At 36.3% G+C, this 16,806-nt stretch overlaps 1 protein-coding gene across 1 annotated transcript in view; it reads left to right on the top strand.

Annotated features, from left to right (window-relative positions):
- MARCHF5 (membrane associated ring-CH-type finger 5) overlaps window positions 1–16,486 on the top strand; it is a 29,096-nt gene extending 12,610 nt beyond the window's left edge. The window contains exons 2-6 of the mRNA XM_084525816.1: window positions 3,792–3,994; window positions 8,792–8,922; window positions 12,162–12,345; window positions 12,776–12,942; window positions 14,151–16,486. Of these exons, the coding sequence (XP_084381942.1) occupies window positions 3,792–3,994; window positions 8,792–8,922; window positions 12,162–12,345; window positions 12,776–12,942; window positions 14,151–14,267 (802 nt within the window). The 3' untranslated portion in view covers window positions 14,268–16,486. The remainder of the gene's footprint in view (window positions 1–3,791; window positions 3,995–8,791; window positions 8,923–12,161; window positions 12,346–12,775; window positions 12,943–14,150) is intronic.
- The last annotated feature ends 320 nt before the right edge of the window (window positions 16,487–16,806 follow it).

Genomic DNA, 16,806 nt, shown 5'->3' with positions numbered 1-16,806 from the left:
GAATGATTCCAGTTGGCATATGCCTGCAATGCTGTGCTGCCTTAAAAAGGGCCAGGAGAAGTCATGATGGAGCTTCCAAGGCTGGTGTCCTTGCCCTGGAATATATGTGCACTGGTACCTCACTGGACTCTTCTCTGCACTCTGAGAGTGCTTGTTTTTTTCTTAGGACACTGTAAGGACTTCTAGAGTTTGATAGACAGAGCTTGGCTTGAAGATGAAGTGCTGTGAGGCCTGGGGAAATAGTGGTGTTCTGTCTAATTCTGCTGTAGTCTTCCTCTGCTAACCAACTTCTCCCATTGCGATATATAGGTCTGCATGCATTGGTTCACTGTGCTGCTATTGTTATCAGCTGTTTCAGCCTTTTCACTCTTTTTGGATGTGAAATTCAATTGTGATAAGACACTCAGGCATTTACTGCTTAGCAGAATAAGAATGCTTTATTCTGATATCAAGATAAAAGCAAATTTTTGCTTCTTTGTGGAAGAGTGCTGTGCTTTATAATATGGGAGGAATGCAAAAAAGAAATCTTCGATTTCTTGTATTTTATGAAGGATCTGTAATGGAAGGAAAATGCTTTCTAGCTCATGGTAAGTGTGAAGTCCTGCTAAAAGTCCTAGGACAATTTTCTTCACTCAGTTCTCTGCTTTTATTTGTAGGTCCGATGTGTATGCCACTGTACGTTAGGGAAAAATTCCAAGGCTTGCAGCACTGAATACTTGGAACCAGGCTATAAACAGCTGTGCTGTCCCAGTCTCACAAGCCCTCTTTCCATTAAGTGTTGTGGACACAGGAATGTCCACTGGGCTTATGGGGCCTTACAGATTTTTGAGAACTTTTGACTGGTAGTATACAGCTAACGTTGCTCTGAAATTACTTTTTGTATTGCTTGCAGAGTCACGCCTGCCTGAAAACAAAGCTGTATCATGACTAATTCAGCTCCCACAGACTGGCAAATTTGATTTCAGTAACATGAATTAGAGCCTCTCCTTCTTGCTATTTAAGGCTGATTTGAATAAGGAAGTAACCTTTGGAAGGAATATAACCCAGTAAAACAGGGAGCAATCTGCCTGTATGCATGTTGTGCAGCATCTTACTGGGGTGGTGGAGTTACACCTTCTAGGAGAGTGGCTTCCTTAGCAATGAACTCATGGGTTGGAGAAATGTCTTTTTAGGCAGGCCCTGGATTTCTCAGTTACTCATAACAATATTTGGAGTGCAGGCTTGCAGGTCTTTAACACAGCTTTCTATTTATTTGCTTGCTCTTGACATGTGCAGTCTCCCGAAAGGAGTTTATCTTTGGAGAATAAAACGGACACTGAGGGAGTTATTCTCAGAATTGAATTTTTGACACTAGACAGCTTAAGATAATGGGGAGCTGAATCTAAAAGGCATTTGTAATCTTATATTCAAAGAGAGATGACTGGCTGGCTTTTTGTGTGTGGTGTGCTTTTTTTTTTTTTTTTTTTTTTTTGCCAAGGAAGTATGGAAAAATACATTAGTAGTATTGATTTGGCTCTGTAGAAAGTCATCAAGGAAAAAAGGTTAGAGTTTCTATCAGAAACAATGCTTTGTTCTACCTTGTCAGCCTTTTCTGTTTCAGGTTATCTGAGTAGCAACCTCATTCAGTAGCGAGAATCAAGGTCATATTTTATTCAGTAAAAGAAAATGGAAAATCTGGCAAGAGCCAAGCTGCTTGTTTTGAGATGGTTTTATTTAGCTCTTTCTGCTACAGCTGCTGTCAATGGAAAGAGATAAAACTGATGACAAAAATACAAGGAATTTACTGTTCATTATTCATGACGTGCTATCGACTTAAGTCTGTAAAGGACTTTGTTATTCTTTTCATGGGTCTTCCAGTTTTTCAGATATGATTGCCTGGCAAGAAATTGGATGAAGCAATTAAGGAAATGATGCAGATTTTCATATTAACCTTAACAGAAAACTTGAATAGAATTTAATCTACAGGGCACTCATGGACAAATTCACTGGTTAAAATTGAAGTGCAACAAGATTATTTTCATGCTGAAATCTCTTATTTGAATACACTTCAGACTTCTGTGGCTTGGTGGCATCTCACCTCGCTGGCACCTACAGCCATAAGTAGCTCTGTTGTAAAGCTCCTAACTGAGAAACAAAAATCTAAGTTACAAATGTAGCCTTAAATAGGATGTGGAGTGAGTGAGTGAAACTTCACCTATTAATAGATCAAAGAATTAAACTGTGGAAGATGAAGTATGCTATAAGTCACTTTGTATTGTTTGTTCTTAAAATAAATGAGGATTTCCTTGGTATTTTAAAAAAAAGTTAAATGTAAGAACTGGAGTTCTTTAAGAACTCCTTGATTGAGTGCAATGAACCACAATATCTGTGGTGCTTGGTAATACTGTCATGTCTTTGTAGTGGTTGCAGCTTTTTCATTTAGACTCTTACAAACATAGGGCTTGTCTGTCTTTCCTCCTGTTCTGGAAGGCTGATGCCATTTAGGCTGCTAAAGGTACTTTGAGCCACCAGGAAGGTAAACAGGTGGATTGTGTTACACAAGGGCATAACATAAGGATTCTGGTTTAAACAGGTGTTGCAGGGAAGGGCAGAAAGGAGCTGAGTCAGACTTCACATTTACTTTCCCATTAGGATGAGCGAAACAAGTTGTAGTTTTGATCTAAGATACAGTCTTCAAACTGAGCAGTCTTTATAAATGTGCACTGATGCAGTTCTGGTTTCAGAGCAGAAACGTCGGGAAACTTGCATCTGCACATACCGTAATATGCTCTGTACTTAAAACTGCACATGGTGACAGATCAGTTATGTTAGTTTTACTGATGTTATTGTTCAATATTGAAATTCCTTTTTGTGCAGTCTTCCCTGGAATCTGCACCCTAAATTGCATCCTTTCATGTTTGCTAGTAGTAAGTGCTACAAGTTACATTATACTCTTACCCACTTGCAGCTTAATTTCAGTATATTTCCACCACTATAAATAAAAAAAATAATAAAAAAATGCAATGCTTTAAAACAAGCTCTTGCAAATATTATGTAGGCCCAGTTATTCCTATAAACAAAATATTCTTATTCTGTAGGAAAACTGTTCTAGTTCACAAACAGAATGCTACCCAAAATAGTGAGGCTTTAAAAGGAAATTGTTAGACAACATTTTGCCTTGCTTAAATTTCATCAGGCTCTAACTTGAAGCTTTAAGTATTGAAACATACTAACTGTATATCCAGGTAACTCTTCAGACAGCAGAGCTTTCCTGCTCTAGTGTTGTAGTAGTGTTTATGTACTTTGTAATTTAGTTTTTATTATACAACATTGTTCTATCAAAATGAAATACTTTTTAATAAGATAAAGGAATTAATTTGGTAATTCTTTTCAGGTTTATTACATTTTATCATTTGTTAAATGTTGTCATGGAAATCCATTGGATTTAGTTTCCCAGGTAACAGACTACTGTACAGATTTTGCATTTTTAATTTTAAAACTTACAAAATGTTTTGTATGGAAAGAGATGCTGACAATACAATTTAAAAATAGAGGTTGGACTACAGTCTCAGTGCTTCTTAAGTTATAAATGACCCAAAAGATAAATTAGTAATTCAGAATGCGTTAAGCATCTACCTAGCTGTCTAATATTATGTTAATACCAGAACAAGTCTGGTACAAAATACTTGCATTTCTGGTGATTAAGCATGAAGCAACAAATCATTTCTTGTTACACATTTTCTAAAACTGCATGTGAAAGTTTAAGCACTTAAAAGTAGCAAAAATATCTTTTTTCCTTCCTGTAATTTCAGAAGCTGCTGGGTTTGTTTTGCTACCGATGAGGATGATCGGACAGCAGAGTGGGTGAGACCTTGCAGGTGCAGGGGCTCCACGAAATGGGTTCATCAAACTTGTCTACAGCGCTGGGTGGATGAAAAGCAAAGAGGAAACAGTACTGCTAGAGTTGCTTGTCCTCAGTGCAATGCAGAATATTTAATAGTATTTCCAAAGCTAGGTAAGACATATATCATTTAAATTTAAACATAATGTAATTGGTTGTTTCTGCATGTTGTTCTTAATTTTTTGCCTTTTTATGCTCGGAGTCAATTCTATTGGAAACTTCTCTAGTCCATTTTCCAGACAAGAAACATCGTGTTCTGCTTACATCATATTTGATGGCTTAGTTAAATATCTCCTGCAAATTTTGGATATGTTCAACTTAGGTATATTACTAAGTCTTACAGGTGACTGACCTATAATTAAATGTATGGTTAATGCGATTTCTTTCCCCCTTGTTGAGCAGAGTGGGGACTTCTTTCACCAATTTCCATATTAGGACATAAACACATTCCCCCCTCCTTTTTTTTTCCTCAGCATGCAGAGAAACTGTTACAAAAAGAAATGCATAAGAAGAAACCTTACTGGGCAGCCTGTTGCACTACCTGAAAAACATTTTTACTTTGTTCAGGAAGTATTCCTGAGTGAATCTTGATATATATTCAAGAGGCAGAATATCTATATTTCGTTGCTGGGCACTGCTGTAGATCTGTTCATCAAGGTGGAACAAGAAGTTGGAGATTGTCTTCTAGAGTCTACTCACCTGAGTAGCCAACTAGGACTCTGCCACAATATGGGGCAAATATTTAAAATAAGTTATTGCTTTTATTCCATTGGACCCCTGTTTGCCCATATGTTATACAAGGTATATTGAGCAGGGCAAGAGAATAAAACGTTGCCCTGAGTAACTGATACAGTAATTTGATTCTCCTTTCCCACATACGGAAATACATTAATAATTATTGTTGTCACACATAGCGTCCTTTACTATATTTCATGTTCAATGTGGGGCTAAGATGAATGGGGCAGTTCATAGTCAACAATAATGCTGTTCCAGTCAATTTTCTATTTTGCTGTTGTCTTTTCATCACCATAGCAGCTGAAAACTTCAATTTTGATCAAAAGTATAACTGCTTGTTAAACGTTGTTATAGCATGTGTCTATAGCCACTTAAAGGATTTTGAAGTAAGACTTCATAAGATTTTATTTCTGTAATGAAACAATTGAAAATGACTTGCATTGTAAGTTCTTAGGGATAGGACCTCTTTTCTGTTAGTATAAGGGCTGAAAGAATTAAGGTGCGAGGAAACTTTTGAGTGCTGACACATTGCCAAGGGGAAAGAAAATACGGACTAGTATACTGGTGATAATCAAGAAAACAAAACAGCGTAACTTACTACCATGTACTACCATGTTATTCTTATTATCAGTCCCTAAGTCAGCTTTGCTATAAGGATAAGGTAGAGAGGAATCAATCTTCATTGTGGAGAAGGCATCAAGTGATGATAAATTAGCATTACCTTGGGGAGCGGAGCGGGGAGGTGGGGAGCATGAAGGGGGATTTTGATTACTGGACACTGAAAATGTGCCACAAAACGTGAAGCTGTTTATGTGAGATGCATGAAGCTGTTTACGTGCAATGCATTCACATTTTATTTTGGCAATGGGCAGAAGGGAAAACAACTGTAGTTTGGAGAAGAAGTGTACACAAACAGGCATTTTCATTTGTTCTTGTAATTTGTGGCATGCTTTCTTTATTTGGGAGCGAAGATTCCTAGATACTAACATCTCTACTTGTGATAAAGCTGGCCTGAAATTCTTGTATGAAACTGTTCAGCTCTTGCATGCAGGTTTCTTGGAATCTTTTGATATATTTTCCCTCACGCTATCAGCTTTTTCATGGTAAAGATGAAAGGGGCATAAAATTTCAGATGTCTTATGTACTGTTACACAAGTTCATAGCAGAGCTGGAGAATGATTTTGTGTTCATCAATGCTTTGTTATGAGCTTAAGTCCTTAAGCAAGTGAGACAGTTGTGCCCTTTTTGCAGCTCTTTTTAGTAACCCAGAACTGTTATATCACAACTCAACTATAAGTCAGTCAAGGTTACATCAGGCAGAGTTAGGACGCTAGGATATTCTCCTGCAGTCTTGCCAGTAGCCCCCTCTCTGTGCCATAGCATTTGAAGACATTACTAGTCATACAACTCAAAACAAACAAAAAAAGGTTGCTAGAGTAGGTAAGATGTTGCATCTAACCAAGTTTCCATGCAGTGGCATGGTTCAAAAGCTTACTTACATTGAGACCTCTCTAATATACTGCTAGAAACACTTCTGAAAATAGGTGTCTGTGAAAGGCGCCTAACACAGCATTTTTAAAGATAATGTAATTGGCATAAATATCAATTTAAACATTAGCTATTATCTTTATAAGTAACAGTGTAAATCTAATGTATTTACCAAATCAAAACAACCCCCCTCTTAGTTGCTATCTTCATGTTATAATTCCAATTAAAATTTAATAGGGCATACTGTTTTTAGAGATTGGTAATAACCATGTTATTAATAGGTGTTTTTTAATTACATAAGAAAATATTGCTTCCTCTTCAAAAAAAAAAAAAACACAAAAAAACCTGCTTAAAACCTACCTATCTTTTAGATAATTATTTCAGCTTAATAACAAACCAGTCCTGGCAGAAAAGGCGCTGTTAAAACGCAATTGTTTTTACCACACTGAAAATCACTGACATACATGTTAAAGAAGAAAGTACAAAATACAAAAGTATTATTAAATTTCTACTTCCCTAAGTATCATCCTAAAAGATGGTGGCCTTTTTTTCTTGCTACATTTTCCCCGAAGGGCTAACTAAAACATACATGTATTTTTTTCCAGTCTTTTCTCAAACTTCTATACCTAATTCTGTAGCTAATTACTTCCTTTTATGATTAGGATTAGTAGGTGCAATTTGTTAATATTTTTGTCTTAGACTTATGCTGTTGCACTACCACTTTGCTGGTATGTATAAGGCAAGCTGTATAAGGCAAGCTTCAGTGCTTTGTGTTTGCCCTTTTAGACTCACTCAATACGATGGTTGTTTTTTGGAGTCTCATGTCTTCACCTCCTTCAAAATAATACAAGCTTTCTGAATAGTGCAACTCAGCATTTTCAGAGACTGTGGGAAGCAGTCAAGATGTGTCAACTACTGTGTATTTAGTATTTGTAGTTATGGCCTTGTTGCTACTTCAATACATCGATAGGTAGCCCAGCAATCTTTTAAGTCTGGAAAATTAAACATAACTGTTAATACAATTGAAATGCTTGTTTGACGTTTCTGTATTTTAAGTAAAGTGTTCCTACTTCAAAAGCACTTTAATTTTGATACCTATTCAACAACAAATTGTTTGGCTTAAGAATAAATTATCTCTGTAATTACACTTTGTCAGCTACTTAAGAACTAATTTACATTGGTTGGTGTATTTGAAGCAGGATGCTGGTGAGGTGTTTTCTGTCTTACACGCCACAAGGGAAGATGCTTCCTGCCTTTAGAACTAGAGCTTTTTTACTAAAAGAACACGTTCTACTAGAAGCTGCATGCAAAGGTAGCTAATTTAAAGTACATGAGTAGTAGGGTAAAGACATGAGGCTCCAGCAGAACTGGATTAGCAAGTTAAATAAGGATAGTTCTGCCCAAGTTCGTTACTCAGCACTGCCTGCTGGACAGATACATAACTTAGCCATATGTACAATTACTTCGGCCAAGCCTGCATGTAAGCTAGATTGTGTTTAAATTGCAGGTCTTGAGTATAACATTTGCACAGTTCAAAAAAAAAAAAAAGTTGCAATCCTTGTATGAAGTCTCTGGATGCTACTGCTGTACAAATAGTATGCAAAAAAAAAAAAAAAAAAATGAAGGTATCTAACAGGAAAAATTAACGTGTATGACCTGGAGGAGGAAGTCTTTATGGAGAATCATGTCCACAGCATAGTGAGAAGTATGCACAAGTAGTCAACAGCTATGTTTACTTTCTGACAAGGTATATAATACATCCTGAAGTCCTTGTTTTAAAACATGAAATGAAAATAGTACTTTTCTGCTGATGCTGATAAGTTTGACAAATACAAAAGAAGTGTGGAATGTGATCATGGTGACAACCTTTCTCACTTCCACACATACCTTTTAGACTCTTCAAATTTTGACTTTTGCTTTGCTGATTCTCATGCAGTCTTACAAAGAAAAGCTGTGAACATGCCCCAGCTTATCTCATCAAAGTTAGGGTAATATATTACTTTGTGCAAGTCTGGAAATTGCAGCTGTCCATGAACAAAATGAACTCTATTTGTGCATTGTTGCCAAAGGCACTAAATAACCCAGGAAGAGGTTTTTTCCTCCAATATTTAAAAGGTCATCTTTTTTTTTTTTTAAAAAAAAAAAAAAAAAAAAAACAACAAGGAAACTGAATGCAATCCAACTCTTTTTCCAGTGGAAGCAATCTTTTATCTTGGCTGCTACTTCTTGCTGTGGAGTAGGATGACGTTTAGTGACAACATTCTTATGCTGATCTTTGACAGCTTCACCTAGGGAGTACACTTTAACTGATTGGTAGTTTTTCCTTTTGAAAACTAAAATATTTTAACAAAAAAGCCATTAAGACTAAAATGATTTCTACAAAAAAAAATGATTTTGATTCAACATGCACAAAGGGAGCTAAGTCATTTGTAGCAGTGTAAATTAGTCAGTGCTGTAAGGAGTGTATTTATCCCTCAGAAGTTATTGCTATGAATGAAATGGTAGGTAGAAATAAATTGCAAGTTTAGCTAAGTAGCTTCTTATCTGTACGTTCTCATAAGTAGCACGTGCAGGATGTCAGATTCATGTTTTGCCTAGTTTGAGCTTTTTTGTCAGTGACAGATGCTGAGAGCTTTCTTTAGTATGCTTATACATACATCTTGAAATCTTACTTTTCCTCTGTCATAGGTCCAGTTGTTTACGTTTTGGATCTTGCAGATCGTCTGATCTCAAAGGCATGTCCGTTTGCTGCAGCTGGAATAATGGTGGGCTCTATATACTGGACAGCAGTTACGTATGGAGCTGTGACAGTGATGCAGGTACACATCTATTCCCCATTTCTAGATCTTACCAGTCTTTAAAAGCAAGGCTTTTAAAATAAAAACTAGTTAATTAGAACTCCTTTCTTTCATTAGAATTACATTAAATATTAGCTTAAAATATTCAAAATTATTAAAGCAGCTAAAGCATGTGGTTAATAAATAAATTTAGGACAGGTTGATAGAAAGCTTTTTGCTTTTTAACTGATCATACTCTATCAAGCCAAGTATGCCTGTTCAAATTGGGTGCACAGTCTATACCTAAGAAACTTCATTACTTCTGCTCTGCTTGTGACAGGCTGGTGAACCCACTTCCATTCTCAAATAAATGCTATTAGTGCCAGACAACTAGTAATGAGTAGGCAACTCGTATTTTTCCATTTCTTTGGAAAAGGAGTGATTTTATTTTTCTGCAGATAAAGAAAGTAATTTTGCTAGTAGTATTCAAAGGGCTGACAGTGAATTTTTCAGTCTTAGCTCTCCTTTGTTATGTGAAGGAAAATGTGCATGCTCTGAATGACGCAATTGATGCATACACAACAAATGCAGACCACTTCAGATTAAGAGTATGTTTTCATTATTCAGATTATCTAGTTAATTGAAAAGACTGTCCTACTTCTGTTCTTGAGACCTTGCTACTTGAATATAAAAATGATGTTGACAGGTGCTGGACTATTAACTATTGTTCACAGCTATCCTAGTTCAACTGAAAGACAGCTTTTCATAGACTGGCAGGACCTTTGTTACCATTTTAGTTGATACCTGCGTCTATAGCCCATAACCTTTGTTTTGCCTGAAAGCGTAGAAGTACTTCTGAAATCTAGTTGTACATAGATTATACAATAAATGCATCTGTATGCTTAGGTATTACAGTACACAATTGTAGCTTAGTTTATATATACAACCTAGTGCTTATCCATTTAAGTCACGTGGCCCTACTGTTTCTTGGACTGTGTGGTACCGCCATGCAGTTCAAATTGCTCCATCTCAACACTGTGTGCTATTTGCCTTTGTTTGTACATGACCTCATAGCAAAAACGTATGTGATAACCAGTTGAACTGGAGCCCAAATGAGCTGATGTGGTCTCCCTGGTACCAAGCGTCAAGTGGCTGCACAAAAGTTACACAAAGTGACTTTCAACACCTCCTCCAAAGGAGGCCCCTTACAGGGCCACTGCAAGCAACTGTATTAATAAAAATGTAATTTAATGAAACGTACTAGTCCTTATCTTGTTGCACTCTGGGCCTTTTTCTACAGGAACTTTTATGATCTATGTAGCTTCTCTAGAACTACATAACCAAATGGAAAAATAAATACTCCTTTCTGTAATTTCTTTGCTTTTGAAATGAGATTCTGGCCTTAAGCAATGGCAAGTTGTGGGTCTAGCTGAGCAATCACATGGTTACAACTTGACACCTACAGCCATTCAGACAGCTAGTTAAATCTTGGGTTTGAAGAATTAACTTTCTGGTTTAATTTTTTTGATCATATGAATGACATGCTGTCTAATAACTTATTTTTTGCTTTTAATGAAGGATGTTAAACTAGGAGAAGAGGGAACTGTTCCATTCCTTTCCCACTCCAAATTTGCTGGATTTAATACGATTTCTGTCCTGATGCATTCCAGACCTTTTCCTTCAGTTGAAGGGCTGGAGAAGCACAAAAGCTCTTCTTATAGATTAATCTTCAGATGGAGAAACAGGGTTGACATTGTGACTTCAGGTGTAGGTCTAGTCAGTAACAAATTGTACAAGGTTACTGAAAACAGAAAAATAGTAATTTAAAGTAAAAAGATAGTGAGGCTTTTTAGCATGGAGGAGGTCTATTAAGGAGAAGGATAACATTAGACATCACATTTTGGGTCAAGAAAGTTAAGAAGCTGGAAGAAAAATGCTGAATACTTTTTTGAATGAATAATCTTTTGGTGGCAACAATACTGGTTATGCCTATTTTTAGAAGTTGTGGTAAAGAATATAACTTCCTGTTCTACAAGAGTAAGATGGAATGCTTTTCAAAGCAAGGTGTGGTGTTGCACACCAGTAAGTTGTTCAGCTCTACCATGCTGCTTTCTCACTCTCCTTCCTCAAAAGAACAGGGGGAGATGATAAGAAAAAAGGCTCATGGGTTGGGATAAGGACATGGAGATCACTTACTAATTGATGTCATGGGTAAGACAGACTCAGCAGAGGCAGTTGAATGTAATTGCCTGTTGCTAACAGACAAGCAGTGAGAAACTAAAAGCAAACTAAAAACACCTCGCTCCCCATCCACATTCTTCTACTTCCTTTCCCTCCAAGCAGTGCAGGTGAATGGGGGCTGCAGGCAGTCCACGTCACTTCATTTCCACAGCTCCTTCATGGTCATTCTTCATGGCCCATGTTCCACGTGCAGTCCCTCCCACAGGATGGTGTCCCTCCCAAACTGATCCTGCGTGGACTTCCCACAGCTCTTCAAGAGCTTTCCTTTTTTTTTTTTTTGTTCTCAGCCCTGTTAGATTCACTTACTTTTTGAAAGAGAATTTTTTTTTTTAAACTATCATGTACTCTTGTGTTGCAGTTGTAATTTTTAAGTTTTAGGCTGCAAATGCTAAGTTTTCTTCATATGTCAGAAGAATAGTTTAGTACATCAGTAATAACTATTCTTTAAAATTATAGCATTAACCACATGTAAAACTGAGTAATGTACAAGTGAAACTTGTAGCTATTTCCACTACAATGGAAAATTATGTACCTCTTACTGAACTGTCTAGAGAAGCAATAACTTCTAGTACTGCGGTCTCTTGCATAAGGTATTCCTAAGTAACATTTTGACTAAAACATTCTGAAATACTTAGCTATCAATTTATCCTTTCATAAGCAACACATAATCAGTTTGACTGCAGAATCAGTGATTTGCAAAATGGTCAGTTCTATGCATTTTGGGAAGCTTTCTATTTTTGTATTTTAAATATTTGTCTTCACTCAAATGCAGATGCACATGAAACCTTTCTTAAGATGGTAGGGATCTGTATTTCAGGTCTCAACAAGATTAATGATTTGTTAACTAGGGCTAGTAGCTTGCTCACCTGCATTATGCTTGATAAGTAACCACAGGTGCAATGGGAAAACTAAGTGCATTAGGTAAAACAGTGGGGTTTTTGTTAACTTGATGTGTGGGCAGTCCTCCAAAAAAAGGAAAGACTTGTTTTAAGTTGTTTTCTGTTCCTTTCTGTTTGTCTACATATATATGTATTTACCAGGTTGTGGGTCACAAAGAAGGTCTTGATGTCATGGAGAGAGCAGATCCTTTATTTCTTTTGATTGGACTTCCCACTATTCCAGTTATGTTAATACTGGGCAAGATGATTCGCTGGGAGGACTACGTGCTCAGACTGTGGCGCAAATACTCTAATAAACTCCAAATTTTGAACAGCATATTTCCAGGTAATATGACTATAAATTTAAAAGGAAATATCAAGCTTGAGTTTGCCCCTCTAGGAGATGGAGATGAGTCATGTTTTGCCATTCTTAATTGAAGGTGATGGTACCTTCCATCTGTTATGTTCAGTATATTTGGATTGTGTTTGTATAGTATTTAGCGGGGAAGGAAGAGCAATAAGAGCAGGAGCGTGGTTTCAGTTAAGGCCTTAGTAATGAAACAAGCTACTGAAAATCTTGGCTTCGTTTTTGAAAGTAAAAATTAATGCAGTCATTTAATTTAAATGGAATATTCACTGAAAAGGTTAGTTCTCAAGGTAACTGAACTGAATAATGAAGTTGGTGGGCTGTAGATTTATGATGAAGCAGAGGGAGGGCTGTGCTGTTCAAGGCAGTGGCTGTATATAATCTTTTCTTTCCCTACTCATCCCTTTAGGCATTGGGTGTCCTGTTCCTCGTATTCCAGCAGAGGCCAACCCTTTGGCCGATCACGTCTCTGCTACACGTATTCTATGTGGAGCTCTAGTTTTCCCTACTATTGCCACAATAGTTGGCAAGCTGATGTTCAGCAGTGTTAACTCAAATTTACAAAGGACAATCTTGGTAAGATTCAGTATTGTTTGATTCACAATTATAATATGGGAATGGGAAGTGTTGAGGGGGGAGGGAGGAAAAGTAAAAAGCCTAAGTTGAGCTAGGACTTGAAAGTAGCATTTGATTAAGGGTGGACAGATGTTTTCTTCTTTTAAAGCTGTCTGTCTTAGCAGTAGGCAAGCATCACGTGTGAAAGACTTTTTTCCTCCTATGACTGAAACTAATCTCTCCTGGTCAAGGCTGAAACCTATATCTGGTACTGTGCTAGGCAGTTCTTAACAGTAATTAAGGGTGATAATGAAGATGAGGAACCAGTATCTTCTAAGAACAAGTTCTGGAAGGGAAGACTGGGGTTTACATTCCCAACCTTCCTGTATTAACTTGTGTTTACTCTAAGAATATTTTTAATTTATTTTAATGAGAGGGGAAAGATAAACTCTCCATAAAACCGGAATGGAGGTAGAAAGAAAAGGAGAGGACAAATCTTTCTTTGTGAATAACCTCTCTGGTTTGCCTCCTTTTCAGAGGAAGCAGATGCAGTTTAATAAAGTGGTATCACTGGTTGATTTGACTATCACTTCAGTCCCCTTTTTTTTCCCCAATTCTAACGTGTCTTCCCAGATCTAACCCATCTGCCATACGTTAGACACAGTAATACTACAACCAGTCATGCAGACTAAAGGCTTCTTAATGTCTCTTCTCACTTTAAAGAATTGAGATGAATATAGGTTAAAACTTAAAATAAATAAATAAATCTGATTTGCAAAAAAAAAAAGTTTACTTCACTCCATGCTTGCCTTTGGCAAGTGATGTCTTTCACAGCCTTGATTATGGAAAGGTATTGTTCTTTGTGCCATCTATAATATATTCAGAGAAGGGAGGAAAGCAGATGTCTATCTGTTTTACTTTGTTCTTTAAATAGGATAGATTTTGACTTCTAGAATACTTGTCAAACTCTAAGAAATAAGAGCTTTCAAAAGGATCTATAGATCTGGTTTGTAATCCCTTATATATAACCTGAACCTCTGCAGTACTGCATTGTGACTGAAAACTTTGTCTGTTGTAATCATTTGAAATTGTTCTAATTAGCTGAACTTCAAAAGAAAATGCTATTTAGTTGGAAAATAAGCTTTCTTTAACAAGAATTTTTTTGCAAAGAGCATTGCAACGATATGATTTTGAAAACCTACAACATTCAGTATCTCTTTTTATTTCAGGGTGGAATTGCTTTTGTTGCTATAAAAGGAGCTTTTAAGGTTTACTTCAAACAGCAACAGTATTTGCGCCAAGCTCACCGCAAAATCTTAAATTATCCTGAGCAAGAAGGTGCATAAAGCTGTGATCTTCTGATGTCGTACAGTCTCACCTAACAAGTTTCCATGTTGTATTGGTTCCATCATTATTGCACAGTAGTGGAGAATTGTGATAAGTTGCTGCTCCTATTTTTTTTCTTTAAGTATAATAAAGCACTGTCATATGGCAGGATAAATCTTTTCAGAAACCACTGAACCTAAGAATGTGACTTGCTTTCATTATTTTTGGGTATTTCTTATGGGCAACAGGATTCTGAAACAGGTTCTGAAACAGCCAATATGCTGAATAGGGGGGGGGGGAAATAGTATTGACTACAGAATAAAAACACTTTAAATTGTGTAGTTAACGTAGGCCTCATCCAGATGCCTTTTCTACTGTTTTCCCACCCAGGCTATTATCCATTTCAGCACTTCACACAATGAAGGGACTTTTTTGTTTAGAAAAAGAAATGTGAGTCACTACTAAGGAGAAGTAATTGTGGGACATTGGTCAATAAAGATTTTTTTTTTTGTTGGTGTGAAACAGGGAGTGCGCAATACTCAAATGGCTGGCCAGAGACAGCAGAAGACAGGTAACTGCAAGACTTATGTCAGCTTCAGTCACCTAAGTACTAGTTGTCAAAATTAGCATGGTTTCCAGGTGACTCATTGCTGATCATTTTTACTGTCCTGTTGTATCTTCTGCAGTGCCTAGTGTCACTTTCTCGTGGCCTTTTTTTACTGTTCTGTAACATTGGATAGCTTTTTTTTTGTTTTCCCCTTCACAGTAAAATAATCACATGGGAAGTGAATTTCAGCTGCTTATTTTCTAGTTAAGTATTAGAGCAATTGTTCAGTTCTCATGTTCCTTTTGATTATGTAAGCATCTGTACAAGTCAAAAGAATTGCAGAAATGTGAGGAAACATTGAACACTAAAGCCATGTTTAGAAGGAAGCTGTCAGTTTAAACTTCCAGTTCTGGGTGCACACATCAGCTCCTGTATATGGATTAGATTCTTCTCTGCCCAAGCCAGCTGTAGTGGAAGGATAGTCAGGAACACAGGCTGGTGGAGGGTGACACTACACTTTGGGTCCCTAACTTGAGTATACTACGTACCAGCAGGTTAGACAGTTTAAGACAACTTGAACCCATTCTGTAGAGAACAAAAGATAAATCTTAAGTGTGTAATAATCTAAGTTAATTTATTTATACAGTAAGCTCTACTGTTACAGTATGTTTGAAGTAGCCTGCTGAGGGAGACATTAGCACTTCAGTTATTTGATGTATTTATAAACTTCAACAGAAATTAACTGTTTTGTGAAGTTAAATTTTGACAAACATAGTATGGCCATTTAATATTCATCTCAAACATAACCTAGATTTAGTACCTGGAGTTTTCTCTACAACAATGTGTTTTTTCGCAGTTTACTTTCTTGTTCATAATAGTACATCAAATGCATGGAGGCAGGTTTAAAAAAAAAATAAAATGAAAACAATTAAAAAACTTAGTGGAAGTATTCATAAGTAAATATTTCTTTTCACCAGAAACAAAGTAAATGCAGAGTGAACTTCATATTTGATTGCAATAATGTATCTTAAAGAAATTCAAAATATGGTACCTTTTCTATAGTATGATTTGTCTTAAATACTGAGATGTAATATTTTAGAACTGTATAGAAATGTATATAATGGCCACCTAGTATTGAAAAAAAACTACAGGTATTGAAAATTATATATTCAATCCATATCAAATATTTCAAGGTTCTTGCTGTAACTGAAGAATTACTATCATCTTGTAAGGCTGCTGATTATATTTGTCTTAGTGGGCTCACTTTTATATAAACTTTAAATAGAGCAACAACCTCTGCAAGTTGCTGCTTTCTGTAAGATAGTCTTGAAACAATGTAATACATATTTGTTACAGAATTCCTCATTTCGAGAAAACAGCTTTTCAGTGGTCTTCACTGTATATATTTCCAGACAATTTATTACTGTTTTTTAAAGTTTCTTGAAGAATTGAATGATGCAAATTAGCGGTCTTGAAACTTGTTCTATGGGAAAGGTCATTGTCTTTGCCGAAAATTGAAACTATTGTAAAAAAAAAAAAAAAAAAAATTACAAAAAATACTGTATGGATTATAAAATGATTTAAACTGAGTAGCAGATGGTCATTACTTTGGTTACTATGTTGTAAATCTTGTTTTTGGTATTGCAAATTATAGTTATGTTGAATTAGGTTGAATAAATATTTTTTACACTCCCCAGTGTATTTTGTGAGTTGAACAAAAGCCTACAGCAAAACTACTGAATGGAAAATGTTGTGTGGTAATGCGTTCCTAAAGATTTATGTAGAAAATTTAAGTTGATAGCCCAAAGAAATATCCTGGGGTAAAGGAAAAATTACTTTGAGTCTTTAAGCTCATACTGAAATTTACAATATATCTTTCCCCCTTCTAGTGATTAATTAAACAACATAGGGGAATGCATTTCTCAAACATCTAAAGCAAACTAATCGTTGCACCATGAAGGGCCTCTGGTAATACAAAACTGGGATTGGGAGTTACTGGATATCTCTGGGTT

The sequence above is a fragment of the Aythya ferina genome (genome assembly GCF_964211825.1).
Source record: "Aythya ferina genome assembly, chromosome: 7".
Classification (NCBI taxonomy): domain Eukaryota; kingdom Metazoa; phylum Chordata; class Aves; order Anseriformes; family Anatidae; genus Aythya; species Aythya ferina.
Note: the sequence above shows the minus strand (reverse complement) of the source record. Positions and strands in the feature narration are given on the sequence as shown.